The sequence below is a fragment of the Prionailurus bengalensis genome, chromosome X (assembly GCF_016509475.1).
Source record: "Prionailurus bengalensis isolate Pbe53 chromosome X, Fcat_Pben_1.1_paternal_pri, whole genome shotgun sequence".
In the NCBI taxonomy this organism is placed as follows: Eukaryota; Metazoa; Chordata; class Mammalia; order Carnivora; family Felidae; genus Prionailurus; species Prionailurus bengalensis.
In genome coordinates, this window is record NC_057361.1 from 128,134,911 (window position 1) to 128,162,742 (window position 27,832).

The 27,832-nt window shown below is 49.9% G+C and overlaps 1 protein-coding gene across 1 annotated transcript; it reads right to left on the reverse strand.

The window, feature by feature from the left end:
• Positions 1–334: 334 nt before the first annotated feature.
• On the reverse strand, positions 335–27,464 carry MPP1 (membrane palmitoylated protein 1). The gene is made up of 12 exons (XM_043570975.1): positions 27,217–27,464; positions 14,926–15,069; positions 14,676–14,754; positions 13,689–13,774; positions 9,495–9,563; positions 8,213–8,409; positions 6,699–6,805; positions 5,454–5,534; positions 4,720–4,800; positions 2,842–3,044; positions 2,627–2,701; positions 335–991 (listed from the first exon to the last, which is right to left on the reverse strand). The coding sequence occupies exons 1-12, from the start codon at positions 27,316–27,318 to the stop codon at positions 815–817; spliced, it is 1,401 nt and encodes a 466-aa protein (XP_043426910.1). The 5' UTR covers positions 27,319–27,464; the 3' UTR covers positions 335–814.
• Positions 27,465–27,832: the final 368 nt, after the last annotated feature.

The following is a 27,832-nucleotide window of genomic DNA, read 5'->3' on the forward strand; positions in this document are numbered from 1 at the left end:
CGCGAATGTGCGCACTCCCCCTGTGGAATACAAATGGGGTGATCACACCTTTGTTGCCAAACTTTCTTTAGATGCGCGCACGCGTGTATGCGCGCGTGCGTGTGTCCGGGTCCACGTGTAAGCACCGGGTCATGCCCTGCCCAGTGCACACACACACCTCTCCCGGGAAGTTCTTTTGACCTCTAGGTTCCAGATTGTTCCATGCTGGAGGGGAGACTTAAGGACCTAGGAGAGGTAACTGGGACTGATGCTGCCCTCGGAGGCTTAAAGCAGGTGGTGCGGTTTCCCTCTCCAGAGACCCGTGTAGGCGGAAACGCAAGGAGACACAGACATCGGCGTTTTAACACATTTTTATTGCTTTTGAGGGTTTCCCTAGAGCAGACATCCTCCTATTGCACAGCTGTTTCATTTTGGCATTTTAGAAAGTTGAGGCTGAGGTTACAGATGCTTCCAAGACCAGTGAAGTGCCCGGGGTGATTCGAGGTGAAGGCGCACAGGCTTTAAGGGACAAGGTCCGTCGCTTTTCCTCTCTGTGTGCACCATCTTTGATTAGCAGTTGCGTTTTGACAGTATTTTCGGCCTCAGGTTTCCAGAGAGCCTTCTGAAGCCCTGATCACTGGGGCTCCATCTAGCAGGAGAGTCAGAGCCCAGCCAGGAGCCGGCACCAGTCTGACGCCCACTGGCGGAAGTAGGATAGGAGCAGAGTGCGGGAAGCTGACAAAACTACGGGAGCGTCCCTGTTTGTCTGAAAGCAAGGAGAATGGAGTTCACACCGCTAGAGAAGGGCGGACGGAAGCTCCCCCGTTCTGCAAGCTTAGTAAACCCAGGAGACGGGCACCCACTGTGGAGAACTGCACGCCCGCTCGAAGGCTTCTTGCAATTTCTTCAGGGTCTCATCGACGCCATTGTTGACCAGCGAGAGGTCAAAGTAGTGTGCGTACTGGCTGCGGATGGCCTCGGAGTCCTTCTGCAGCTGCTGCAGGGCCTCTGTCTGCAAAGGAGAGAGAACCACGGATGAAGCGGTCCCAGAGGCCAGCGATGGCGTGTCGGCGTGCGTTGACTGTCGTGACCCTACCTGGCTCAGAACCACCTGCTTAAACACTCAAACCCTGAAGGCCTTCCTTGGGAATGTTAACAGGATGTACGGAGGCCATCAATTAAGAACACAAGTCTCAGGGCATCTCAAAGCAACCGTGACTGGAGAATCACAGCTCTGAAGACCAGTAGCTCCATCGAGACGGCATGGACTTGAGCAGCACCCCCAGTCCACGCCTTTGAACACAGCCCTTCCCAGAACCACCACAGCTGCAATCCGGGCCTCTGTCTAGCATCCCAAACCTGTGTCCACGAAAAGACTGAGCACTCCATACAAGTAAAAATGCGTAGCAATAAACACCAAAATACATGCCAAACTGGGAAAAAATATCTACAACTATCTATAAGCTCGGAAAAATGAGCCGTGGACACGAGCAGGCGGTTCACAGAGGAGTTGACACAAATAGCCCTCAGTAGTCTGGCGAGCTCCTCGACCATTGGCAGCAAAAGGTGGAAGTACAACGAGACTGCGGTTTTCCATTAGATGGGCCAGAAATGAACTTTGGATAATATGCGCCTGGCACACGGAAGCAAGCACTCTCGTGGGTAATTTGTCTCCAAATTCTCAATTCCCACTGCACACATCCTCGGACCGGGCAGCCCTGCGGGGAATTTCTCCTCCGCCTACATTTGCGCACGTGTGGAATGCCACATGTACGGGCCGGTCGCCGCAGTATAATTTGTAACGGTCCTTTTGAAAACAACCCAAGTGGCCTTCGAGAAGGAAATGGCGAGACTGAACAGTTATGTCACATATGCTCAATGGGAGACCATACGCGTACTAAGAAAGGCGGGAGAGGGGCGCCTGGGTGGCGCAGTCGGTTAAGCCTCCGACTTCAGCCAGGTCACGATCTCGCGGTCCGTGAGTTCGAGCCCCGCGTCGGGCTCTGGGCTGATGGCTCGGAGCCTGGAGCCCGTTTCCGATTCTGTGTCTCCCTCTCTCTCTGCCCCTCCCCCGTTCATGCTCTGTCTCTCTCTGTCCCGAAAATAAATAAACGTTGAAAAAAAAAATTAAAAAAAAAAAAAAAAAAGAAAGGCGGGAGAAGCTATCTACGCAGCGACATGGTGAGATCTCCATCGTGCCTGGCGAACAGGCCGGGGACAGTGAAGCGTATGGAGGATGATGCAGAGCGGTTAGGAGCCCCTCCTCTCTCCCCACAGCCGCACACACCCCAGGGTGGGTTCAGGGCCGCCTCTGGTACCCCTGCTTTGTCCCACTTGAGCTCCTGTCGCGCCGGTGTGGGGGTCTGCCAGACTGTCCGTCTCTGCCCCTAGACCCTAAGCACTTCGGGAACAATGACTGGGTCTGATTCCTTTTGCCCCCTGACCTGGCCCGGCTGCTGGCCTAGCCGCTGGCCCGGTAAATCTAACGTGCCCACGCCCTTTGGCTTCTTGGCCTTGCGGAAAGGATGGCAGTAGCCAGGAAGCTCGTGGGGGATTTGTGACGAGCTGTGCTCTGGACTGATGTCCCAGTCTGGGCAGACCCAGACAGCGAACCTCCATCCCCCCTGCATAACCCCGTCCTTCCCACCTGGGCGCCCTGGTCGGTGGGTGCGATGAACACAATGAACGGTGACAGCTCTGCCGTGCGGACAATCTTCAGGGTCTGGAAAACGAGGAAGGAAGAAGAGAGGACCGGAGTCAGCCGTCACGACGGGCAGCACCAAGCCCATCATTCCTGGTACCGCTGCCCCGGCTCTAGATGAACACAACCCCATCCGTTCCTGCCGTGGCGTGCCTACCCACCTGGGGCTCGATGTCCAGGATGGCAATCTTGTCCTGCTTATGAATCTGGTGCACAGTTTCAAATTTGGTGCCAAACATGTTGCCCTGGTAGCTGCCAAACTCCAGGAACTCGTTGGCAGAGATGTCTCTCGTCATCTCTTCGGTGGAGATGAAGTGGTATTCCTTCCCATCTTCCTCACTCTTCTTGGGCGGCCGTGTGGTATCTGCGCCAGAACACAAATCCCTCACCGTCCCCTAGGGGTGTGGGCCGGGGTGTCTGCCTCTGGTACGGAGGGCTTAGCAGAGGGGTGTGTCCCACGGGGTCCCACAGGGCTGACACTGGAGCAGGAGATGCCCCGTCCGCCCAGAATGCATGTGCCTTTCAAGAGGCGAAGCCCAATGTGGAAAATTTCTATCCCTTTCCCCATATGAAGGCTCATCTCTTCCACCGCCAACCCCAGGAGCATTAGAGCTCACAATTTGAGAAATGACAGCTGAAAATACTTTTTAAGCAGATCTGTGAGCCATGGGCAGCGTTCCATGTAAGGACATTTAAAGTTGCCTTTCTGGGGGTGCCTGGGTGGCTCAGTCGGTTAAGCGTCCGACTTTGGCTCAGGTCATGATCTCGCGGTTCGTGGTTTCGAGCCCCGCGTCGGGATCTGTGCTGACAGCTCAGAGCCTGGAGCCTGCCTCAGATTCTGTGTTTCCCTCTCTCTCTGCCCCTCCCCTGCTCACGATGTCTCTGTCTCTCAAAAGTAAATAAATGCCAAAAAACATTTTAAGTTGCTTCTCTGTAGCTTGGAAAGAAGGGTACTTTCGTTTGGTTTAAACTGCTATCGTTAAATGTTGGCATGTTCTTAAGGCACGGCATTTACTACCACTCATATCAGTCGTCATCTAGGTACAATGTGCTCCAGATAGCACAGCTTGAAACTCCAGCATCACACGCTTCCCGGCACACCTCTCCTGCAGCCCGTCCGCATCCAGCCCCCTGCCCCTCCGTCTTGCGCGTCGCCCGCACAGCTCTCTTCCTGGCTGCTCGATCCCAACCTGCACATGCCTCTCTTTCTTTCCATCTTACAAAACAGCAACTCTCCTTCACTGGTTATTTCTGCTTTCAGACACCCCCACTCAGTCCTGAACCCCGGGACACCTGCTGTCTTGTCTGCCCCTTGTGTGTCACTTATCTCTAAAGGCACAGTGTCGAAGTAAGGAGTGCAACAATACTAATACTAGATTCTGAATAGGGTTTTCTACCCTGATGAACAGTGCCTCCTCCTGGGAATACACATAATCAATCACACTACGCAGCTTCACTTCTGGGAACGGAAGGTATCTGACTCCCGGCCTGATTCTCCTACTGAGGGCAGCTGCTGAGACCGGGCCTCTCCCGAGTGCTGCTTTGATTCAGAAGACATTTCAGGAGAATGAGAGGCAGCTCAGATGTGAAGCAATAGTGGGCTAGCTAAGGAAATTACCGCGTAGCCACTCAACGGACTGCGGTTTAAGCTCATGAGAACATGTTTATAATATAAAGTAAAATGAAAAGAGTAATAGATGTGTTGTAAAGATTTTAAGTAAGCTCTACACTTGACATGGGGCTCAAGCCCACAACCCTGAGGAGTATATGTTTTCAATAACATTACCTGCTTGATTCTTTTAAATATTCAGTGTGTAATAGTCAATATTTTCAATATTTAAAATTATTTTCTACCACTTCTGTGACGCAGGCAGACAGCACAGAAAAGAACAGGGGCATAGTTAGTTATCCAGAGCGATGACACATATATGCTTCTATCTTTCCAAATGGTGCTTTGTTTTTCTAATCAACATTTAAAATCACATGGGACACAGAGAGTGGCACTCCTGCCCGGCCCGCAAGGCCCCTAGGGTACTCACATGGGGCGGGGTACGCAAACTTGTCCGGGTTCTGGCTGAGCAGGGCACTCTTAATGTGGCTGCGGCCGACCCCGCTGGCTCCTGCGGAGGGAGGACAGAAGCTTGGAGAAGACAGAATGTGGCCTGCTCTTTCCTCACGAAGCCTTCTGCTTCTTTCCCCCAAAACCAACGTGGGGCTAGGTTGAGGGATGAGACGTGGGTGAAGTGGGCTCAGGAGGGCTCGGGGCTCCGGGCCCTCGCGTCCCAGTCAGGGGAGGAGGCTCCGTTTCAGGGCTCGGGGTCAGGACTCAGAAGCTAACTGGTTGCCACAGAGGAGCCAGCTAACACGTGGGGTTTTCCATCCCTTTTGTAAAGATGTCGCTTTGCTGAGCTCTCCGAAATTAACGGAACCGCACTGAAGGCACTGTTTTCCCCGGAAGTTTCTCCAGAACCCTAGTACAGATTGGCTAAGCAACTACTGTGTTAGCTCCAAAGACAGTGGGGCGAGCCACCCACATAAAGCGAGCTGCTGAAAACCTTGTAAGGATTCGTTTCGTTTGTAAAGCGAATCCACATGGGATATACCCGTAAGGCTTCGGAGAGCTCAAGAGTGGTGCTTTTCTCCCCCCTTTTCCTGCTCACTGCCTTTTTTTTTTTGGAGTGGGGCTGCACTATGCAGTGCGGGTGGGACCACCAGGAGGGACATGCAGTGTCGCCAGCAGAGCATCGTGGGCGGGAGGACAGCGAAGCGGTACCTATAAGCACCAGGGTCTTCCTCTTGAACGCGGGGAGCCGAACAACTTCCTCGTAGGAAACGACGTCCAACTGGTCAAAAACTAGAGACAGAGAAAAGCGGTGTTCACTTTCACAGCCGGGGAGAGCGGCAGGCCCGGCCGTGGGGCCAGTGACCCGGGACGCTGGCCTGGCTTCACCGGTGTCGCGCTCTGGTAGGTCACAGGCCGCAGGGGCCGTGATCGAAGCAGTGAGGCCCCGAGCTGCCCCAGTGCTCTTTGGGGCAAACCACACTTAGTGGCCCTGCAAGGGATGAGGGGGGCGCTAAGCCACTGTTCAAGCCAGGACACCATCGGGAACGAGCACAGTGGCTGCTGGCAGAGAATGACGGCCAGGGTCACGGACGCCGTGCCTGTGGGTCTATTTGTTGGGTTTCCCAACTCGACAGGACTCTGTCACTGAGTTCTCTGGACTCTAATACTCTTTCTTATTTTTTGGACCCCATTATTCTATTTCCTCTCTCTTGTCCCTAGTTTGTTACCTCATGCCCCTGGGACATGCCATCTGGCTGCTCGAGATGGAAACCTGAGTCTCGTCTTGACTCTCTGTCCCTCCCAGTTCTCCCATCCCCCATTCTTCAGTGCTGCCAGAGAGACAGGCTAATCCCATCCCCCACCCCCGGCTCAAAGCCCGCACCAGCTCCACAGACACACCCCAGAGCGCGAACACAGTCCCTCGGTCTCCGTGCTTAGCCTGCGTTCCTGCCACAACCCCCCCCCAACCCGTGCTCCGGCCACAGCTTCTACTCCTTCCATGTAGGCTCCTGACACATGAAGTGATTTCAGGCTGTGATTTGCTCACGTTCCTGTCTTTGTTTTGAAAACTCCCAGCGGGAGTTGAATGGTAGATTATGATTCATTTGTTATCTACAATCTGCTTGAACCCATTGGTAATTTCAGTCTATTACCTACCACAGTAGGTAAAAAGCAAAGGCAAAATGAGTTCTTAGCAAAACGTGCTCTTTTCTGGGGTTGCTCAGACCATCAGTGGGCCAGGCTGATGGCACTGACTTGGTGAGAAAGGTCTGGATCATGAGCAGGTGTGAGCAGACCTCTAGCCTTCCTGTACATGTACCGGGAAGATGAGGGTTGTAATCAAGAAAGCCAGAAGACACGGCATGCTTTCTGTATAACATATGGTCCACTGTGCAGGACGCCAGCCCCCCCTGTGCCACCAGGAGCCCGCGGAGAGGATGCCGGGAAGCTTACTGGAGCTGTGCTTGGCCAGGTACTTGTCTTTGTACTTCTTCTTCTTCCCAAAGGGACTGCAGCTTGGGGCTTCACTCGGAGCCGACTGAGCCACACTGGCCACTCGCCTGGCAGGAAAAAGTGATGAAGAAAGTCAATGGAACCTCAGTGTAAAAGGCCCAGGGCCATTCTCCCAGAGCAGGGCTTGGGGACCTCCTTCCCTTTCTCCATTAGACCTCCAGACCGAGGACACCTGGCTGGCTCATTCGGTAGAGCACGCGACTCTTGATCCCGCGGTTGTGAATTCAAGCCCCACTCTGGGTGTGGAGATTCTTTAATAAAATCTTGAAAAACAAAGCAAACCTCCAGACCAATCTGCCAGAAACTTGGTGCTGGCCTTGACCTTTTCCTCTCTCACACTGCTCTGTGTGTCCCTCGTCCTCTCCGTCTCTCAGCCCTCACTTGTCTCTCCCTCCCAGCTTCCCCCATCTCTCTCTGTGTGTCATCTCTGTCTCCAATCTGTGTGTCTCTCACATCCACTCCCTGCCTCTTGTTCTCTGTCTCTGCCAGTTACCCCCTCAGCTGCCTCTCTGCTCCCTGCTCTCCCGCCCCACCCCCTCCTCCGTGAGCAGAAGGCTCTGGGTGTGTGCTGAGTAGGGTGTAGACCAGTAGGGAGGTGGTGAGGGAAAATGTGCATGAGCCAACCGGTACACTGCATTTTTAGTCTTGCACTTGAACCTGAGGGCCCCACGAGAAACAGGCGGAAGGTGCCTGGCTGGCCCGGCCAGGCTGCACTGAGGGGTGACGCGGCAGCGGAGGCGGGGGACCCTCCCTCTTGCACACGTTTGCAACACCAGGTATTTGGATGCCCACAAAAGAACTCTCCAGAGAGGCATGGGAGGCGACTGAGACCTGAGAAGCCATTCCCGTGTGAGTCTGCACGGCACCCAGCTCTGAGCCTTTGTTCTCTACGAACAGGGCCACTGTGCCCGCGGGACGTAGCGTGTGCGGAGTGCCTAGCGCGCCGCGTGGGCCACCGCGAACTGGGTGCTGTCTTCAGACAGGTGACCCGGAGCCTGGGGCCCGCACCTGTCAGCAGACAGCACGCACCAGCCAGCAACGGCTCGCTTTCTCGGCTGCGGTGCTTTCTGAACACTGACGAGCGGGCCGCAGTATGGAAACACACCGCACACTGCGCCCCGTATCATGCACATGTAGGCGTAGAAATAAACACTCCAATACTTCCCTCCGATGTCACTTTTCAAAAGAAATACTTGTCGCACCCAGTAAACTGATGGCACGTGCCGTGACAGCACGGTCCCCCGTGTGAATACCACTGTGCCACTGAGTCCTCCTGAGGAGGACCTGCATGTTATCCCCACCGTGCTACCTCGGAGAATGGCCTAGAAGCCACAGCTGATGTATTTGGGCCTTTCGCCAATACCATGCAGGGTCAACACTGTATTTCATTTGCTGCTTTAATTGTGAAACGGCTAATAATTCGTGTGGCCGACTCCACCTGTATGAAAGCTCACCATTCCTGTAGCTCAGGGGAAGGGATCAATCCTGCTGACTCCTTGGAGGAACCTTCCACCCGCCCTTGCCACCAGTTACTGTCATCCTTGTTGATTATCTTGATGATGTCCCCGGTGACAAACTTCAGCCCCGCCTCCTTGCAAGGGATCAGGTGGTCCTTTTTGGGGTCATAGTCAAACTGCGCTCTCATGAACATCTGCAAAATGAGGCAAAGGGTCAGAACTGCAGGGACAACAGGGAGGCGACAAAGGTGAGACACAGAAGCTGGTTATTGGTCTGAGTTGTCCATCCGTCTGTCTTAGAGTACAATGCAGCTACTATCTGAAATGCACATTTCCTCAGTCCATCAATTAACAATAGGAATGTGCCAAATGCTGATACCCCTTGTACCCACAATCCACTTCTATGCAGAGGTTGTCAGTTACGACGTGTGGAAAAGTCACCACAGCATTATTTACAAAAGTGAAATACTGGAAGCAAGCTAATTTTCCAAGAATGGGAAATTACTTAAGTATGGCTACCTACTGTATATATTACCATGCAACTATAAAAATCAATTTGCAGGGACACCTGGGTGGCTCACTTGGATAAGCATCCGACTTCGGCTCAGGTCATGATCTCATGGTTCATGGGTTCAAGCCCTATGTTGTACTCTGTGCTGACAGCTCACAGCCTGGAGCCTGCTTTGGATTCTGTGTCCCCCTCCCCTCTCTGCCCCTCCCCTGCTCACGCTCTGTCTCTCTCTCTCAAAAAGAAAATAAACATTAAAAAAAGTAAAAAAAAAAAAAAAAAAGAAAATCATGCCACAATAACATAAATGACCCGGGACAGAGACTTTACAAAACATCATATGCCAAGGCCCTATCTGAACACTTTCTCTCGACTACTGACGCTTTCCTTTGGCACCATTAACCACTGTGTTTAAAAACATTTGCCAATTTGCCTGTGAATAATTATACTGCATACAGTTTACTTTGTGTTTTTTTGATGACTGGTGACACTGGATATTTTCTCATGTGTTCAATAGCCATTTGTATTTTTCCCCGTCTGAATTACCTCTTCATCTGCTTTGCCCATTCTTCTCTTGGAATAAGGAGATGACCCTTTCCTTTCACATCGGTTACAACAAGCAACTCAGAAAGAAGGTCTGCTTGTTTGTAATGGATGTTAATTTAGTTCAGAGAGCAGCAGGCAGCTACAGTCGTGAAATACTGAGAACTTAGAATCACATCACTTCAATCGAATCTCAAAGAACACAACAGAGAAAATGGTGTCACCTACCTGTAGTGCAGGAAGACGATTCTGCTGGTTGGGAATTACTTTTAATGAGATCATTCCTTTGGTTTCTTTCTATTAAAAAAAAAAGCAGAGAAATAAAACTGTAAGGAAACTAACTTGGATGATCTGCGATTTCAAAAACTCTCATTTCCCCTCTCAAAGTCCCAAAAAGCGTTTTTATCTAACACACATTTTGACCACACACTTTGAAATTTTGTAGGACAATTCCTCCTTCAATACAGAAGTCTTGTGTGCCCCATAAACCAGTGTAACTTGGAGACGTACAGAGAATAATGAAGAAAAAACTAAGGATTTTCCCTCTTCCCTACACTCAACCCCAAAAGGTCCCCAGAAGAACCTAAAGTGAACCTAAAATGAACCCTGGCACACACACACCCATGCCTTTCTCCACACGAAAGAAAACATTTCCAGATATTTACACACATATGTCCATATTCACATGCACGTATTTTTGTTTTTAACAACAACTGGGCATGTCGATTGCTGCCAATCTTTTTGTCACTGTAATCTGCTACAATAGACATCCTCGAACATATATCCTTCTAGATTTGCATTTTGATATTTAAAAAATTTTTTAATGCTTACTTATTTTTGACAGAGTGGGGGAGGGGCAGAGAGAGAGAGGGAGACACAGAACCTGACGTGGGCTCCAGGCTCTGAGCTGACAGCACAGAGCCTGTTGTGGGGCCCAAACCCCCAAACCACGGGATCATGACCTGTGCCAAAGTCAGATGCTCAACTGAGCCACCCAAGTGCCCAAAGCATTTTGATTTTTATAGAATAAAATACCATGGTAGAAATGCAGAATTAAGGGGTGAGAACATTTTAAAAGCTGTCCTCATATTACTCTTCCAAAAGATTACAGCGACTTCACTCTCACCAGGAATATATGAGAGGCCCTTTCCCCCTATTCTTGCCAGAATTCTATGCTAACATTCTGCCAATCTGACAGGTGGAAAGGATTTCATGGTTGCTTCATTCTGTAATTGTATTACCATAAATAAAGTTAAACCTCTTTTCAAAAGCTTTTTTTCTTATATCCTTTGTCTAGTTATCTGTTTGGCTGTGAGTCTTTTTATAACACAGTTTAGAAGTTCTTACAGTGTTAAAATTATTAACTTTCTACCTATCATATGTGCAACAAATATTTTTCCAAGCCTACTGTTTCTGGGATGTTTCACCACATAGCACAAATTACCTTCTATGTAGTCAATTATATTTACACACATCAAAATGAAGCACAAATTTTGAAGCTTTACGTGTCACCGCAGGCTCAGGAATCAGTGCACCCAGCCTTACTGAGAAGCACCACGAGGCCAAATCTGCCACGAGGCAGCCTGCTTTGTGGAGGAGGCCCTGTGGGGAAACACATCAACCTTCTCGTGCTGCCCATCGTGGGACACTCGGTTCTGCTTCCTCTGGGCGGGAAGGTGCCCCAGATGACATCGTATATGAGAGACAAGCGGGTGAATGGGCCCCACGGATCAGCGTTCCAGCAGGAAGCAGGTGGCCTGTCCCACAGGGTGCCGAAGACCGCTGAATGAAGGGGCTATTTACAGCCCCAGGATGGCAGTGGCATTCTTACCCCCCACGGGCCTGTGGGCACATGCTTTCACCCTGTGTGTCTGCGTCAGGATCCAAATGAAGTCCACACCCTGCAAGTGGGTGATCCGTCTCTTTAGACTCTCTTCACCTACCTGTTCTCCTCAGTCTGCTAATTTCTTAGCACTTGCCAAATGGTGCTGTTCTAACCATCACTTGGTGAACTAGCTGGAATACTGTCCCCTTACGGACTGTGAGTTACCCAGTGGTAGAGTTCATACTGGGAACAGAGGGACAAAGGCATCATTCTCTGTGTTTACCACGTTCCAGAGTAATGAACTGGTTCCCTCACATCCTCCAATTAGCTCATAATGTGTACGTACACACACACACACACACACACACACACACACACACACACACAATTACAAGTAATCTAGTTACAGATACTTTTTATAACCCCCTTCGTCTTCCACATTCTTTTGTCAAGGTCCTGTCCGATCTATTTCTGACTGTTTAATAATTTCTTTTCTTCTCCTAGCTTTGGATTGGTTTGCCTTTTTCCAGTTTCTCAAGGTGGAATCTGAGGCCACAGATTGTGAACTTTCTTGTTTTTTAAGATAAGTGTTTTGTGATCCACACCTCTACCCCAGTACAGCTCAATCAGCGTTCTACAGAATCAGATATGCTGTGTTTTCATTTTTATTTGCTTCAAAGTACTTTCTAATTTCCCTTGTGATTTCTTCTTTGGCCTATGGGTTATTTAGAAGTGTCTTATTTAATGTCTAAGTATTTAGGGATTTCCAGATACCTGTTTTTGATTTCTAATTTAATTTCATTGTGGGCAGACACCATATCTTCTATGTTTTATGGGTCGAGAGATCTCTCGTGAGTTTGAGCCCCGCATCGGGCTCCGTGCTGACAGCTAGGAGCCTGGAGCCTGCTTCGGATTCTGTGTCTCCCTCTCTCTCTGCCCCTCTTCCACTCACATGCGTACGCTCTCAAAAATTCATAAAAACATTAAAAAATTAAAAAGAGAGAGACTGAGACCTGGGACAGATTCTGGATCTGCCTTTTCCTCCTTGCAGCTCTACCAGTTTTTGCTTCGAGTATGGTGAAGTTCTGTCATTAGGATCTGGGTAAATTTGCTCCCTGTTACTTCATTTAGTCAGAAGCAGAAGTCCAAGTGAGGGCTTTTTAAAATTTTTGTTTTAATGTTTTTATTTATTTTTTTGAGACAGAGACAGAGCCTGAGCAGGGGAGGGTCAGAGAGAGAGGGAGACACAGAATGTGAAGCAGGCTCCAGGCTCCGAGCTGTCAGCACAGAGCCCGATGCGGGGCTCGAACTCACGGAATGTGAGATCATGACCTGAGCTGACGGACACTCAACTGACCGAGCCACCCAGGCGCCCCGATTTTTTTTTAATTATTATTTTTAAATGTTTATTCATTTTTGAGAGAGACAGAGGCAGAATGTGAGTGGGTTAGGGGCAGAGAGAGAGGGAGACACAGAATCCGAAGCAGGCTCCAGGCTCTGGGCTGTCAGCACAGAGCCCGACGCAGGGCTCGAACTCGCAGACCGTGAGATCGTGACCTGAGCCGAAGTCAGACACGCAACCAACTGAGCCACCCGGGCGCCCCACTGAGCCACCCAGGCGCCCCCCGATTTTTGTTTTTTTAAAGTAATGTGTGGGGCGCCTGGGTGGCTCAGTTGGTTAAGCGGCCGACTTCAGCTCAGGTCATGATCTCGCAGTCCATGAGTTCGAGCCCCGCGTCGGGCTCTGTGCTGACAGCTCCGAGCCTGGAGCCTGCTTCGGATTCTGTGTCTCCCTCTCTCTGACCCTCCCCCATTCATGCTCTGTCTCTCTCTGTCTCAAAAATAAATAAACGTTAAAAAAAAAATAAAAAAAAAAAGTAATGTCTATGCCCAACGTGGGGCTCAAACTCACAACTCTAAGATCAAGAGTCACAGGCTCTTCTCACTGGGCCAGCCAGATGCCCCTCAACTTTTCATTTATAATATCCCATCCACCGTTTATAACAAATCCATGATGGGGCGCCTGGGTGGCTCAGTCAGTTGGGCGTCCGACTTCAGCTCGGGTCACGATCTTGCGGTTTGTGGGTTTGAGCCCCGTGTCGGGCTCTGTACTGACAGCTCAGAGCCTGAAGCCTGCTGCGGATTCTGTGTCTCCCCTCTCTCTGCTCCTCTCCTTCTCAGGCTCTCACTCTCTCTCTCAAAAATAAAAAACATTTAAAAGTTTTTTTTTTTTTAAAAGAAAACAAATCCATGAATAGGGATTCCTATCTTCATTTTACAGATGACTTAGAGAGGTTAATTTACCTGCTCAAAATCATGGCTAGAATAAAGTAGAGCAGGATTTCAGAGCTGCCATCAAAGACCAAAGCTTTCTGACACCCACTCCAGTGTTCTTTCTAGATAGACACTCGGGGTTATTTGCCTTGGTTTAGAAAGTTACTAAATGAAAGCAAAGAACTGTCATTTGTTGCACAGAATAAAGACTAGCGGTGGTACGAGTCCCCTCAAGGAGTACAAAGACTTGACAATAAACTCATGTACGCAGACACCAATGTGGTTCCACACTTCACAAAGACAATGGCAGAGACTGTACCCACCATAGCCTTCTGCAGCTGATCTACTGAGTGATTAGTCACGTTTGTGCCATTGATTTCCAGGATCTCATCCCCGACGTGAAGGGAGCCTACCACGAAATGAAAAATCAGTCCACAAGGAATAAACATTAAAACAAGAGCTGTCAATATAACTCAAGATACCGCAGAAAAGAAACCACGACCTACAGCATTGTTCTACAACAGACTGTGTAAAACACTCAGGGTTGAGAATATTCAAGGATGCGGGGAGGGAATGGTTCTTTTGAGTCCCTTGAGGGATGTATCAAGGCGAGCACTCGACAGTTTAGTATGACCTCGTCCTCCCTGGTCAAGCCGAATAAAAGCACTTCATCCTCAGCAAGTTTAATGTTTCTTTGTTGTTCTACCTAATGGTAAAGTTCATCAACGGTTAGATTCTATGTGAAGAGTAATTACCAATATTTGTGCCACCCTAGATACAAAACAAAAGTTCTAACTGAACAGAAAAAGGTAGGGTTCAAAGCGTGGGATGAATCAGGTGGGCAAATACAGGTTATCATCCGCTACTAAAAACAGGTCATATTTTAATGTTCTCTCACCAACCTCCCAAATAGCTTTGACTCAATGATGCATCTGAAAACTGACGGCACCTTCACATTAAGGAGACACAACGGTTACTTATGATTATTTGTCTAAATTCTATTTTCGCAGTGCAATGCAATGGGCTGCATGTAGTTAACCGGTCAAATATTGGGTGGAAAAGTATTGGCGTAAAGAGGTGTGGAAGAATGCTCAGAGGGAGAGACAGTGGCACTGGGCAGTTCATACAAAGGTCTTATAACACAGTTAAAGAGCCAGTTACTAAGCCACAAAAAAATCTCCTGTCTCACACACACACACATACACACACACGCTCCCCACTGTAAAGGCTGTAAGCCTCCAGCCCCCCAGCACTGACTGGCATGTTGATGGTTCTCTGACTGAAGCACTGCCCAGGGCCCCCATAGTTACCTTGTCTGTGAATCATGCCACCGTGAAGAATTCTGGCCACTGTACAGGACTGCTTGTCATTCAGCTTCAGGGTGATTCCCTGCAAGGAGGACACAGGGGACAGCAAGCTTTATTTGCAGCTCTTTCTGAGCTTATCCGTAGGATGATTTAGGAGGATCTCTGCAGAGGAAGATCGTTCATCGTCCTCTTGTGGCCTGGGGGCTCAAGGGGTCGAGAGTAAGCAGTGGGCTAGAACAGGACAAGGGATTACCATGGGCTCTTCTGTGACCTTCTCGAACTGGATGAGTCGCACTTTCCTCACGTCCTGCCCCTTGGCCTGGGCAGGGCTGCCTGGGGCAGCGCAGCCGTTGGTGTACATGTCCTCGGTCATGGCGCTCGCCTGATGCGACGCAGCCTGGCGGGTCAAAACAACAATGCGTCAAGTCAGCGGCGAAGGCCCACCATCACTCTGGAGCTGCAACTCTACAATCCAAAGGGCTCCGCAAACCAATGGTTATTGCATAAGCTTGGTGTCCCTCACCTGGAGTGACGTGAGGCTATTTGTAAATGCTATCATCCGACTTAACAGACGTGCTCATCTGGTCGGCTGCAGACGCGTTAAGGTGTTTAATGCCCAGGGTGCTGCCCAGGACCCTGCTGGGGCTGTAATGAGGTGTAATACAATTCACAAAATTCTGATTTCTAAGGCACACCGCCACCGAGGCCGCGGGGAGGGCTGTGCACCCATGGTGTCTATAGCGAAGACCCGAGGTAGGATTCGTTCAAACAGCCTGATGCTTTGCATCAGGCTGCAGTAAGGATGATTCGCGTTAGCATTAGCCTCTCACAAATCATTTCTTTGGCTACAAACAGGAAGTTCTATCGGGACTAGAGAATTAGGCTTAGCCCTCGGCCTACGACGATACCGCTTAACCTGAGGGGTCCCTCTACGTGAGGTTGCCGCCACCCCTCCTGCCATCCCATGATGACACTTCCACTGTGACCCCGTTCCCCCCATCTTGACAACAGCAAAGCCAGATGACTGGTGCCACCAGACAGTAAGGCACTCAGCATGGCATCGGCAGGAGGACAGACAACGGACCAATGGAATGGAATAGAAAGTGCAGACACGTGGTCCGTGTCCGAACCTTTCAACACAGATGTGTGGCCACATGCCACGGGCACCAAAAGATGTGGACAGTGACGTCATCATAGCATTATTTTGTAAAAAAAAAAAAAAATGCTGTACAATTTAATTTTTTGAACCATTTGACCATAATCTGAAGATATCATGCTCCTTAACCCATAAAGGTTTGTGTATTTTCTAAGAACAAAAACTTTCTGAAAAACGCAAATTTAGCATTGATACAATACTACACCTGGTCCTCAGTTTCTATTAAAATTTTATCAGCTGTCCCAATAATGTCTTTTACGGCTATATATATTCTTCCCCAGACCAGGAGCCAGAACCGTGCACTGCATTCAGTTTGCACAAGCTTTGGCCTCCCTTAACTTGGAAAAGCTCCTCAGTCTTTCTCGGTCTTTCGTGACCTTAACATTTTTTAAGAGGACAGGCCTATTGTTTTGTAGGCTCTCAGTTTTGGTTCTGCCCCGTGTTTTTTCATAATTGGGTTGAGGTCGTACATTTTTGGCAGGAATCCCACGGAAATGGTGGTGTTCCCTTCTCAGAGCGGCACTATTCTTAAAAGCCCGAATCTGGAAGGACCTCCCAAGTCCATTAACGGTAGGATGAATGGACGCACGTAGCCATTACTGATACCACACAGCAGCGAGTGTGCAACGTGGGTGAATCTCTCAGCCTCCTTTGCTGCTTCTTCCTCAGGTGTCTAATCTGCTAATGTTGAAGTGGCCCAGAACTTGTGGTAAGACATGTGACAGTGGGGAAGGTCAAGTGGAAACCTCCGACGGTGCCCTCCACCCACCCCAGATGAAACAGTAAATCAAAAACAGCATGGCCAGCTAGAGGAGGAGGGACAGGCCTGAGCTTGGTTTACAAAAGGGCCAATTGACTATTTGAGTCCAAGCTCAAAATGGAGAGCAAAAACATGCCAGCTACACCTGGGGGGCCCCTCAGAGATACTAAGGGAGATTTTTCCGAGATGGGGGTGGGTGAGGGGCATGCCTCGTCATCCAGTTTGTGGGGTAGCAGAAGCGGAAATATCCCCTGGTGGGAGTGTCTCCATCGAGATGGAGACTCATTCACTCACTTCCTCCTGGGCCCAGGCCCTGGGGGGAAAAGGGCTAGAAGATCAGAGGGGACAGGCTTGTGGATGGTATGTTAATTTAATCTTTATAATTTAATTTAAATTTATTTGAGAGAGAGAGAGAGAGAGAGAGAGAGCACACGCAGGGTTAGGGCAGAGAGAGGGAGAAAGAGCATCCCAAGCAGGCTCTGCACTGTCAGCATGGGGCCCAACTTGGAGCTCGAACTCACGAACAGTGAGATCATGACCTGAGCCGAAGTCAAGAGTCAGACGCTCAGCCCACTGAGCCACCCAGGCACCCCTGATATTTTAATTTTAATTTACCTCATCCTAAGAGGTCATCAGAAACTCCGATGAGATGGTGAGGCTTGAAGGAGTGTTATTTACTGGGGGGCCTCGAAAGACGGAAGTGCTGAGAAAGAGAAACTGCCCATGTAGCAACTGAAACTTCAAAAAGCTCACATGACCTCTATGTCATATGACCCTTCAGCACCACTGCTGGGACGAGATCGGTGCGTCCGGGGTGGCGTGGCCACAGACTCATTACCGCTATTCAAACAGAATTGGGGATGATAGGTTGGTATTTAGAAAACATATGGACTTATGACACCTGGGAGTGCAGAACTCTCCAGGCCATGGTTAACAACACAGTTAACAGTGCGCACAGTATGTAGCAATGAAAAGGAGGTTCCAAGGTTAATCTTGAAGACATATTATTCACTAAAAAAACCAGAGAGATGAAAGGTATGCTATCATCAGCACAGTGAACACAATGAATATATTCATATGTGCTTATAAATGTACGAGCTGTGTTGGAGACAGACATAAACAACAGCAATTATACACAAACTGGATTGGAGTCCCTGAGTCTTTTAACAAACAGCTGGATAACTTGGGGCAAGCGTGGGGCCTCGCTCCCTCCTTCCACCCCTCTCCCCTGCTTGCGTTCTCTAAAAATAGAAAATAAAATTAATTAATTAAAAACTTGAAGAAAAAAACCCTATAGAGAAGACTGATGGTTCCCAGAGGGGATGTGGGGGATGGGTGAGACAGGTGATGGGGATGAAGGAGGGCTTGTGAGGAGCACCGGCTGTCGTATGGAAGTGTAGGATCACTATATTGTATACCTGAAGCTAATATTGCACTGTATGGTAACTGGAATATTAAGAAAAACTAAAAAAACAATCTAATTAAAAAATGGTCAAAGCATCCCGTTCTGGAGCATTCAAGATGTGGAAGAGAGGACACGGCGGGTGCCCCGGTGCGAAATTCCAGACTTCCCTGGGTCTTTCGGTAGCAGCCGTGATCAACTGTGCTGACCACACAGGAGCCAAAACTCCGTGCATCATCTCTACGGAGGGGACTGAGGGATGCCCGACCAGACTCCCCGCCGCTGCCGCGGGGACACGGTGATGGCCACGGTGCAGAGAGGCAAACCCGAGCCGAGAAGGTACATCCAGCAGTGCCAACGGGACCACGAAAGTCGTAGCGGAGAAATGACGGCGTGTTTCTGTCTTTCGGGGACGAGGCGGGCTCACGGCAAACCATGAAGGCAAGGGGAAAGCTTCTGCCACCACGGGCCTGGGGTGCGCACACTCGGGGCGCAGGATCGCACCCGATGCTGGCAGCACTGCACGAGGCCTGGGTATAGTTGTTGAAAACAATCACGAATTATTTGCTATCCTTTCCCCTAAAAGGGCCAAAGACAGGAAGAAATATTTCACTAAGGAAGATAAATAAGGAGGAACGGCAAGGGATGAGCTAACATAAAACACAGACGACACTAGATGCCCGTGAGGACGCAGAGAACGGAATCTCTCATCCTTGCTGACGGGAGTGTAAAATCGCACGGCCATTTCACAAGAGAGTTAGGGACTTTCTTAAAAAACCCACAAGACATAATAAAATAAGATAAAATTTAAAAATTAAAAAAAAATGTTTTTAAATGAAACAACCACTTTACAACCCAGCCATGTCACCCCTAGAGAAATGTTCACACAAAACTTGTATGTGAAGCCTTATAACAACTTTATGCCTAATAGCCAAAACGTGGGAACAACGAAGATGGCCTATAATTGGGTAAGCCGTTCAACAGATGACCGCAGCCCATCCGTACCACGAAACATGTCTCAGCAACAACAAGGAACAAAGGCACTCTGATGAGTGAAAAAAAAGCCAATCTCAAAAGGTTGCATATTCTATGAATCCATTTACATAACATTTTTTTGAGGGGGGTACAAGGGAATGAGGGGGAGAGAGGGAGAGGAGGAGAGAGAGAGAGAGAGAGAGAGAGAGAAGCGGGGCTCACCGGAAGCAGGGAACATGCTCACTGGAAGCAGGGCTTGAACTCATGAACCATGAGATCACAACCTAAGCTAAAGTCAGATGCTTAATGACTGAGCCACCCAGGAGCTCTAAATAACATTTTTGAGATGAAAAATTACAGAGATGGAGAACAGATCAGTGGCTGCCAAGGTCAGAGCGACAGTAAGAATGAGGAGCAATGTGGTGACAGAGCGGTTCTGCACCTTGATGGTGGAGGCGGTGGTTATACACATGCACACATGACAAAATAGGACAGAACTACACGCATACGTCGTACCGATGTCAACTGCGTGGTTTTCATACTGTACTATGATTGAACTCCCAGTAGATAGAACTGAACTTCTTTGGATAAAATAAGTAGCAAAGTGGCAGGCAAGCAGCGCCCATCTGCAACCAAAGAACTCTGAGAAAGCCTGGTACCGAAGAATGGGTACCGGTGACAGGTCCTTGACAAGTATGCAGCGTACACGATCGGTCTTCAGATCCCCATTCGTGTTCTGGGACAGGAAAGTCAGAGGCCACGATACACGGTGATCAAACAGGTCCCCAAAGCACGGCCCGTGGTGACCTGGGACGGTGTGGTTAAGCCTCTTCAAAGCTGAACAGCTGCTGCCACAGTCCACACAACAGGGTGAGACATTAAATATTTCAAGTAGGTGGATTCAGCAAATCAGAGGAGAAGCAGTGCCAAGTTGGAAGGAAGAATCCCTTTCACAAATTAATCGCCTGCGCTGTCTGTACATTTTCACCCTGCATGTTACAGGAGGGATGTGGGGGGTGAGGAACCAAAGGCCCTCTGACCACGGCCGCGGTGAAAACACGACGGGCTGCAATCTCGCATGTCGGGCCTCCGAGTCCAAAATAGAACCCAGGACTTTCCTTGACCCTCATTTATTGATTTTTGACCACTATTACCCATGGGGCTGAAAACTAAACTCAGGCAATCATTCCACGGGTTTATCAGCAGCTACCGTTTATGTGCGTTGCTAAGCACAGTGGTTTACAGGTGGCCATAAAGTCAGGAAACACGGATCGTGTTCTTTTATTGTGTGCTGTAATGTAGCACCAATAAACTGCTTACGATGATTCACCTCGGTTTCCAGACTCCGCGGCCCCTGCAGAACGCTCTAAGCGATGAGAGATTAGAAAGTCTTAGTCCAGAGAACACAAACTGACCTTTGAAAGGGGAAGAAGCCTACACGGTCGTGTACCTAGAACAGGCAGATAAACTGGCACTTACCTCATGTTGTTCTTATTCAGCTATATTACAAAGATCGTTTTTGAACGCGTCAGCCTTTAAGTTAAGGACTCAGCAGAGCTTACCAGAGGCAGAACACATTCCAGTCAGAAAAGTCCAAGAGCTGCCATCCCAAAGGTTGGTCTTTCAAATGTGCTTATCCATCAAGATGTTCTTCGAGATGACTAAGAGTCACTCTCACACTCGCCCAGAAGTTGCAAACGATGACGAAGATAAACGGAAATGTCGAATGTGCTAACTAAAGAACCAACTTGCAACAGTAAGGCTTCTAAAAGCAAAGCGTGATGTTCTCCACCACAGACTTGTCACTGAGCAGCCCTGTCCTTCTGAGACGCACGCTACACTCCCCGGGGCCTGTCTTCCTTGGAAGTTCCCTACACTACTCCTCAACCTCATGTCGCAAATTCCTCTGACCAGCCCTCATGTCTGTCTCCTCATGACAACTGTAGGAGCAACAACACACAGACAGACACTTACATTTGACGTCTGTACATGCACACGCACACGCACAGAGTGAAGGTGACTTCTTAATTCAATCTGCGAGGCTGAGACCCCATGAAGTACAGATCTCCACATGCTTAAGTCATGGTCTCTGCCCTCAGCAGCTCATGACTATAAGGACAAGTCGTTCGTTCATTCATTCATTCATTCATTCATGTATCCAACATAAATGATAAATGGAAAGATTTCCTCCATCAAGTTTAAGATGGTCTTAGACTGTATGTGCTCAAAGGACTCAAAACAAGGTTTCAACTTTCTTCAAAACTAGCTTCACCAAGTTTTGAAATGGAGCTTCACCAAGGCTTTCTGAATGGTGAGGAGGATGGCATCTATGGGGGATGAAGGGGAAGACGACAGGAAGTCCTAGGGGCAGACCAAGGAGCGGTCTGCTCTTCAGTGGGACGCAAAGACAGAGGAACCAGGACTCAGACACAAGTTCCGCCCGATGAGGCCGCGTTGCAATCCTCCTGCTACACAACTGGCCCAGACTGAACTCAGGAGAAAGGGAAGGAGGCTGCCTTCGCCTCAGGGTAATGGACGTGCCTAAGACTGACCGAAGAAATTGCAGTCCTGTCCCACAGGGTCATCCACTCATCTGCCACGGAGCAGGCTTGTGTCCTGGTCCCTGATTTGCTCCAACGTTTCTTGTTTCCACAGCTGGTAATACATTCCACTTTGAGACAGAGATTTGTCTGTCCCTTCTGTTTATTTTGTCTCCTCAAGCTGCAAGACAAGTACCACACAGGCAGGGGTCTTCATTTTACTCACTCTTGGGTCCCGGGCACCTAGAACTCTGCCTGGCTCTAATTTAGGGAGTTTGCTCAACACTCACTGATGACATGAATCACTCCCAAGGCACGTGCTGCTGTTTTTTGGGCCACTACTACCCCCCCCCCCCGTCACCACCACCATGCGATTACTAGGTGACACGAGTCACGTTGAACAAATACTGAAGTCAAACGTGCTAGATTCCATTTTGCAGGGTTCACTTCAACCTTAAAAATCACCACCCTCCTCTCTGGTGCACATGGGAGGCCCCAGGGCTAGGATGGGCACGGTGGGAGCGGCTCCAGTTAAAGACGACTGCTCCACCGCTCGGATTCTGGAGAAATTGGGGCATAAACACCCACCCACGGCTCCATGTCTGGCCTTTGCTCTGCAGCCTTTTGGCCTTTCATTATCCAAACTGTGGGAGTGCTAACGCCCCGCTGCTCTGAAAGCCCCTTCGGAGGAAACATCTGCAGCAGGGTTCAAAGGGCACAGGCAGCTGGTCAAAGGAAGCTGGGATTTAAAAAGAGATGAAAAACAAACTTGGCACTTGGCGGGGGTGGAGGTCGGGGGGGTGGCCAGTGGGGGGGGGGAATAAAACTGGGACAACTAAAGCTGGTTTTTTCATCCAAACAATCGGATTAAGAGTGACAGTGAACGTAGGAGAGGACAAACATTTGTTCAGCCTACTGTTAGGCTCTTTGCCAACTGCTTTCACATGGAGACTTAGAAGGCCAGGCGAAGAAGGCAAGCCATCACCAGAGGGCAGACTATGGTGGGGGGGGGGGGGTGCAAACACCCACTCCAGCCTGGGCAGGATCCGCTTCCAATTTGGGGCAGAAAAACAAACAGGACGGGCCTCTGGGTGGCTCAGTCAGTTAAGCGTCCAACTCTTGGTTTCAGTCCAGGTCATGAACTCACAGGTTCTCGAGTTCGAACCCTGCATCGGACTCTGCACTAACGGCGCAGAGACTGCTTGGGATTCTCTCTCTCTCTCTCTCTCTCTCTCTCTCTCTCTCTCTCTCTCTGCCCCTCCCCCACCCACACTTTCTCCATCTCTCAAAATAAATAAATAAACTTAAAAAGAGCCTGGAGACTGCTTCAGATCCTGTGTCTCCCTCTCTCTCTCTGCCCTTCACCTGCTCATGCTCTGTCTCTCACAAAAATAAACGTTTTGTAAAAATTTTTTAAAAAAGAGAGAAACTGAGAAAACAAGAGTGCTGTAAAGGGGCGCCTGGGTGGCGCAGTCGGTTGAGCGTCCGACTTCAGCCAGGTCACGATCTCGCGGTCCGTGAGTTCGAGCCCCGCGTCGGGCTCTGGGCTGATGGCTCAGAGCCTGGAGCCTGTTTCCGATTCTGTGTCTCCCTCTCTCTCTGCCCCTCCCCCGTTCATGCTCTGTCTCTCTCTGTCCCAAAAATAAATAAACGTTGAAAAAAAAATTTAAAAAAAAAGAGTGCTGTAAAGTATTAGACAGAAATCAGCACTTTTACCACAAATGACAAGAGCTGGAGAAGAACTGGGGAGAGAAAGGCCTAGAGCCAGGAGTTTCTGGCCAAGTACTATCTTAAAAATCATGCATTAACTAGGCACACTGTTTCTCAGGCACTAAATCATTCGAGAACACATACATCAATCAATCCAAAGGCCAAGTGTCTAAAGATCCTTTTCCAGTGTGCTTTATCTACCCGGTGTACTGTGTATAGAGGCAAAGGCTTCTTCCCTTGCAAGGAGGGTGACTTTTGAGCAAAGACCTACATATGTTTTTGGTTCATGTATATTTCTTTATATAAAGGAAAAGGAAAAAGTGAACAATCAGAAGAGAAAATTTCACATTATGAAAGTTGTACTCTGGTTCCCTAATTCAGAGTTTTTCTTCCTGTTCCCCACCCTGGGGTGACTTCCCCTCCCCCCAGCCACTGCTGGAGATGTGCTTACTCCTGCCTTCTTACACTCCACACCCAGGGCCCTCCTTTTCTTTTTTATTTAAAAAATTTTTCTTAACATTTATTTATTTTTTGAGAGACAGAGAATGAATGGGTAAGGGGCAGAGAGAGAGAGTGAGTCACAGAATCCAAAGCAGGCTCCAGGCTCTGAGCTGTCAGCACACAGCCTGACGCCGGGCTGGAACTCATGAATCGTGAGATCATGACCTAAGCCAAAGTCATACGCTTAACGGACAGCCACCCAGGCACCCCCAGGGTCCTCCTTTTTTAGGAGGTATGAGCAATTCACTACTTATGGATAAAATCTCTGCATCCATGAAATGTCAACTGATTTTGTTTCCCTTTCCCCAGGGGACATTTTACAGTGTATCAAGACATTTTACAGTGTATCAAGGCATTTTTTGATTGTCACAACTAGGGGGGTGTATTACTTTTCACAACAGAGAATGATCAGACTCAAAGTGTTACTCAAGAAGAACCTCAATGGCTTCGCACAAGCAGTTCCCCCCCGCCTGGAGCGCTGTTCACCAATTACATCCTAGATACCCCAAGACTCAAGGTCTAGCAGCTTCACAGCGCCCTACACCTGCCTGCCTCTGTGGCCTTCATCGTTGACTCCTCAGCCCCAGAACCAGGTCCACACACAGTAGGCGATCAACAAGACTACATCATAGCCAAGGACGACCAGTGTGGGCTAATGCATCTGCTGCCTAAGAATCGACAGATTTTAGGGGCATCCGGCTTCGGCTCAGGACATGATCTCACGGCTCATGAGTTCAAGCCCTGTGTCGGGCTCTGTGCTATCAGCGCAGAGCCCACTTTGCATCCTCCGTCCCCCTCTGTCTCTGCTCCCCCTCTGCTTGCGCGCTTTCTCTCAAAAATAAATAAACATTAAAAAGAATAGATCTTAGTGGAAGCTCACCTGTAGTCTGACCTATGTTAGGTCATTTTTCATCACGGGAGACGCCCAAGTGAATGTTGAGGGATTTTCGACATACTACTTCATGGGAAAAGTGTTGTTTTTAGCAGGATGGAAGAGGAATTCTATGAGCAAATTTACAATCATTAATGAGCCCTGCTGTAAAGAATAAGGCCAGAGGTAGCTTATGAGTTTCTCCAAGGAAAGAAATGTACTTCAATATGGGAGACAGGCCATCGTTCAAACCTACTGCAAAATTATTTTTTGGCAATACTTTTTCAATATTAAATGTGGCCTATGATCAGAAGTGCAACTTCAGGTTTTGAGTCTTGAGAACTTTTACAGAAAGCACTCTCCGTACACGAGGCCTTCAGCAACATCATTTTGAGAATTCTATTACAGCCCACAAGTCCTTCCCAGGTTTTCGTACTTCTTACCAGTATGGGGCCGTGCTGACTGCTACTGGACAGGCTGTTCTTAGGGACATGTAGGATGCCCCTGTGCGGTTCTAAGTGCTCGACACGCATCACGTCAGGTCACTGCCTCCACAACCCTCCACACAGGTGTGTCTGACAGAGGAGAAACCTAAGGCACAGACAGCTTCGGCAGCTTGCCCAGGGATACACGGCAAGTGAACGGTAGAGCCCCGGAGGAAAGGTGAACCTGAAGAAACCATTGGAGATTCTCCCTCCAATGTCCACACCTTGCCAGATATGGATGCTACTCCATTCAGCAAGCTAGCAAGTTTCTTCTGTCATCTTCTTCAAATCCTTTAATAACACCAAAACACAGTGGCTACCCAGTAGGCCCATATGCAGTACTTTGGGACCAACTGCCAGCTCCACAGAAACTGTTTACTCAAAGGGTGCGCCACAACATAACTCTTGTAGTGACGGGGCCTTGTTTCAAAGAGCCACGCAGTCTCTCAAGCCTGCACGTAAGGAGCAGAGAGGTTTACACAAAGTCGGGTCACTTCGTTATATACGGGGCTCTTGTTGGGCTCAGTGACAGGAGCCTGATACAGTTGGATTCCATTTATAAGACTGTAAAGGATCGCCAGGGAACTTTCTGGAGAAATGAAAGGGTTCTATATCAGGATTTTGGTGATGGTTACATGACCATAGGCATTTGTTAAATCTTACTGAACAGACCAAATTCATTTATGAATTATATGTATGCTAATTATACTTCAATACAGCTGCCAAGAGTAAATTTAATAAGGAGATTTTTATTAAAAAGTCAAGGCTCAGCCAAGTGAACCAGTTATAGAGGAGAAGCAAAATCACACATCCAAGCCTACGGGGAGCCAGGTAGTTTTAGACCCCGATTCCCTCTTAGTGCATATTCTACTAGAGAACGGCAAGTCCAATTTTGTCTTGCCATTTGAAGAACAATAGTGTCTCCCCCACCGGGTCATTCTAGCACTCACTGAAGCCTAGAATATTGCCATCATGACTGGAAACAACAGACAGGTGTGAACATGGCACTGATGCTTATCAACTGTTTCCTGGAGCTTCCAGTCCAGAGTCACGGCTCTCCTGTTTGCTTTACCTTGTGAACCTTCAGTATCATCATCTGTGGAAGTGGAAGGTTATGCTAAATCTCTAATGTCCACCTCTTCAGTCGTTTATTAATTCAGCAAACATTTCCGAGGACCTATTTATCAGGCATTTAAAATAAAAACCGTGAGCATGAAATAGCCCTGCCCTGAAAAATCTTGCTGTGGAGAACAGAGATTCACGCTGACTTCAGGCTGGGTCAGGGCAGAAACACAGCTGCTGCCTGGCTCTGGCTCACGCTCTCGCTCTCTCTCTCTGCACATTCACCAGTGGTACCTGACCCCCAGTCCGTGCAGCAGGCCAGGCTAGGTGCGGGGTCGCCGGGCCTATCTTCGGGGTGATGGCTCCAACTGCGAGCCAGCCGCAGCCTCCGGATGAGTGAGCGAGCATTCTGCTGGCTGCACCTCCGCCCGAGAGGACCTCCTTTTGGTGGGTGAAACCCACACTCGGAACTATATGACAGATAACACGGAAACCATCAACCTCTTGTGGGCATCTTTGAGGATAGAGGATAACGGCTCTTTACCACCCATCCCAGGAATCCGGAGGGCACAATGACGTCAGCCACCCGTGGATCCCTTGTCCACCCGAACACGCACACGGGCCACCCCATCTGCACCGCAGCCCCAGGGGCCGTGCGCGAATGCGGAGGGACGGTGAGTGAGCGCTTTAGAGGCAGAGTTGGGTTTTACAACCTTCTCTGCGGACCCAGACACGCGAGCAGTTCAACACGCAGACGGACCCACTCTTCTTGGATCTGTTCCCCAAAGTCTTTCTGTCACCCTGACTTCCGTCCACGGGGAAGTTTGCCTTGACCTTAACCAGCGCTGTGTACAGGCCGCGGCCTCTCCGAGTTTCCACCCAGGAGGGCTGCGGGGGTGGGGGGAAGACCCACCGCACCTGAAGCCCCCGAACGAACCCCGGTAGCCGCCGCGGGCTCGGCTCCGAGGCCGGCCGCCCGCGGCCGGGGCCGCGGACCGAGCAGGTCCCGCGGCGGGCGGCGCGGCCTGGAGCCGAGCCCCGGCCCCGCACCCCGCGCCCAGGACGCCGCGGGGCCCTCTCACCTCGGGCCGGCTGCGCTTCTGCAGCAAGTGCTCCAGGTAGAGGTCGGAGAGCGCGGTGCGCATGCCGCCCCCGCCCTCGCCCTCGCTCGCCTTGAGCGTCATCTTGCCGGAGCCTCGACGCGGGGCCGCGAGCCGCGAGGCGGGCAGAGCCTGGAGTGCGAGCGCCGAGGCCTGCGGGGCGGCGGAGGCGGCGGAGGCGGCGCGGCCCCGTCACCTCCCCGCGGGCGGTGCGCTGGAAGGGCGGGGACGGAGCGCCGCCCCGCCCCTGACCTGGCCCCGCCCCCGGCCAACCTCGAGGCTGAACACAGAGGGGCCGTGAGGAACCCAGCAGACCGCGCCCTCCCGGCGGAGGGCCCACCGGCTCCGCCCACAGCCCTGGCCGAATCGGTGGGGACTGGAAGGAAGCCGTCGCTCCGACTCCGGGCTCTACCCAGAAATCTCTGCGGGCCCAGCGCGTTGCGAAAATGCCTTTAAGGCTCCTGGGCTGCCGGTACCCTGTCATTTACATTGCTGGCTGCAGTTCGGTGATGGGAGGCCTGATTGCCCCGAACAGCAAACTGTTTTTACTTGTCTTACGCCACATCTTCTACTCTTAATGCCACAAAAATTTTGAGGG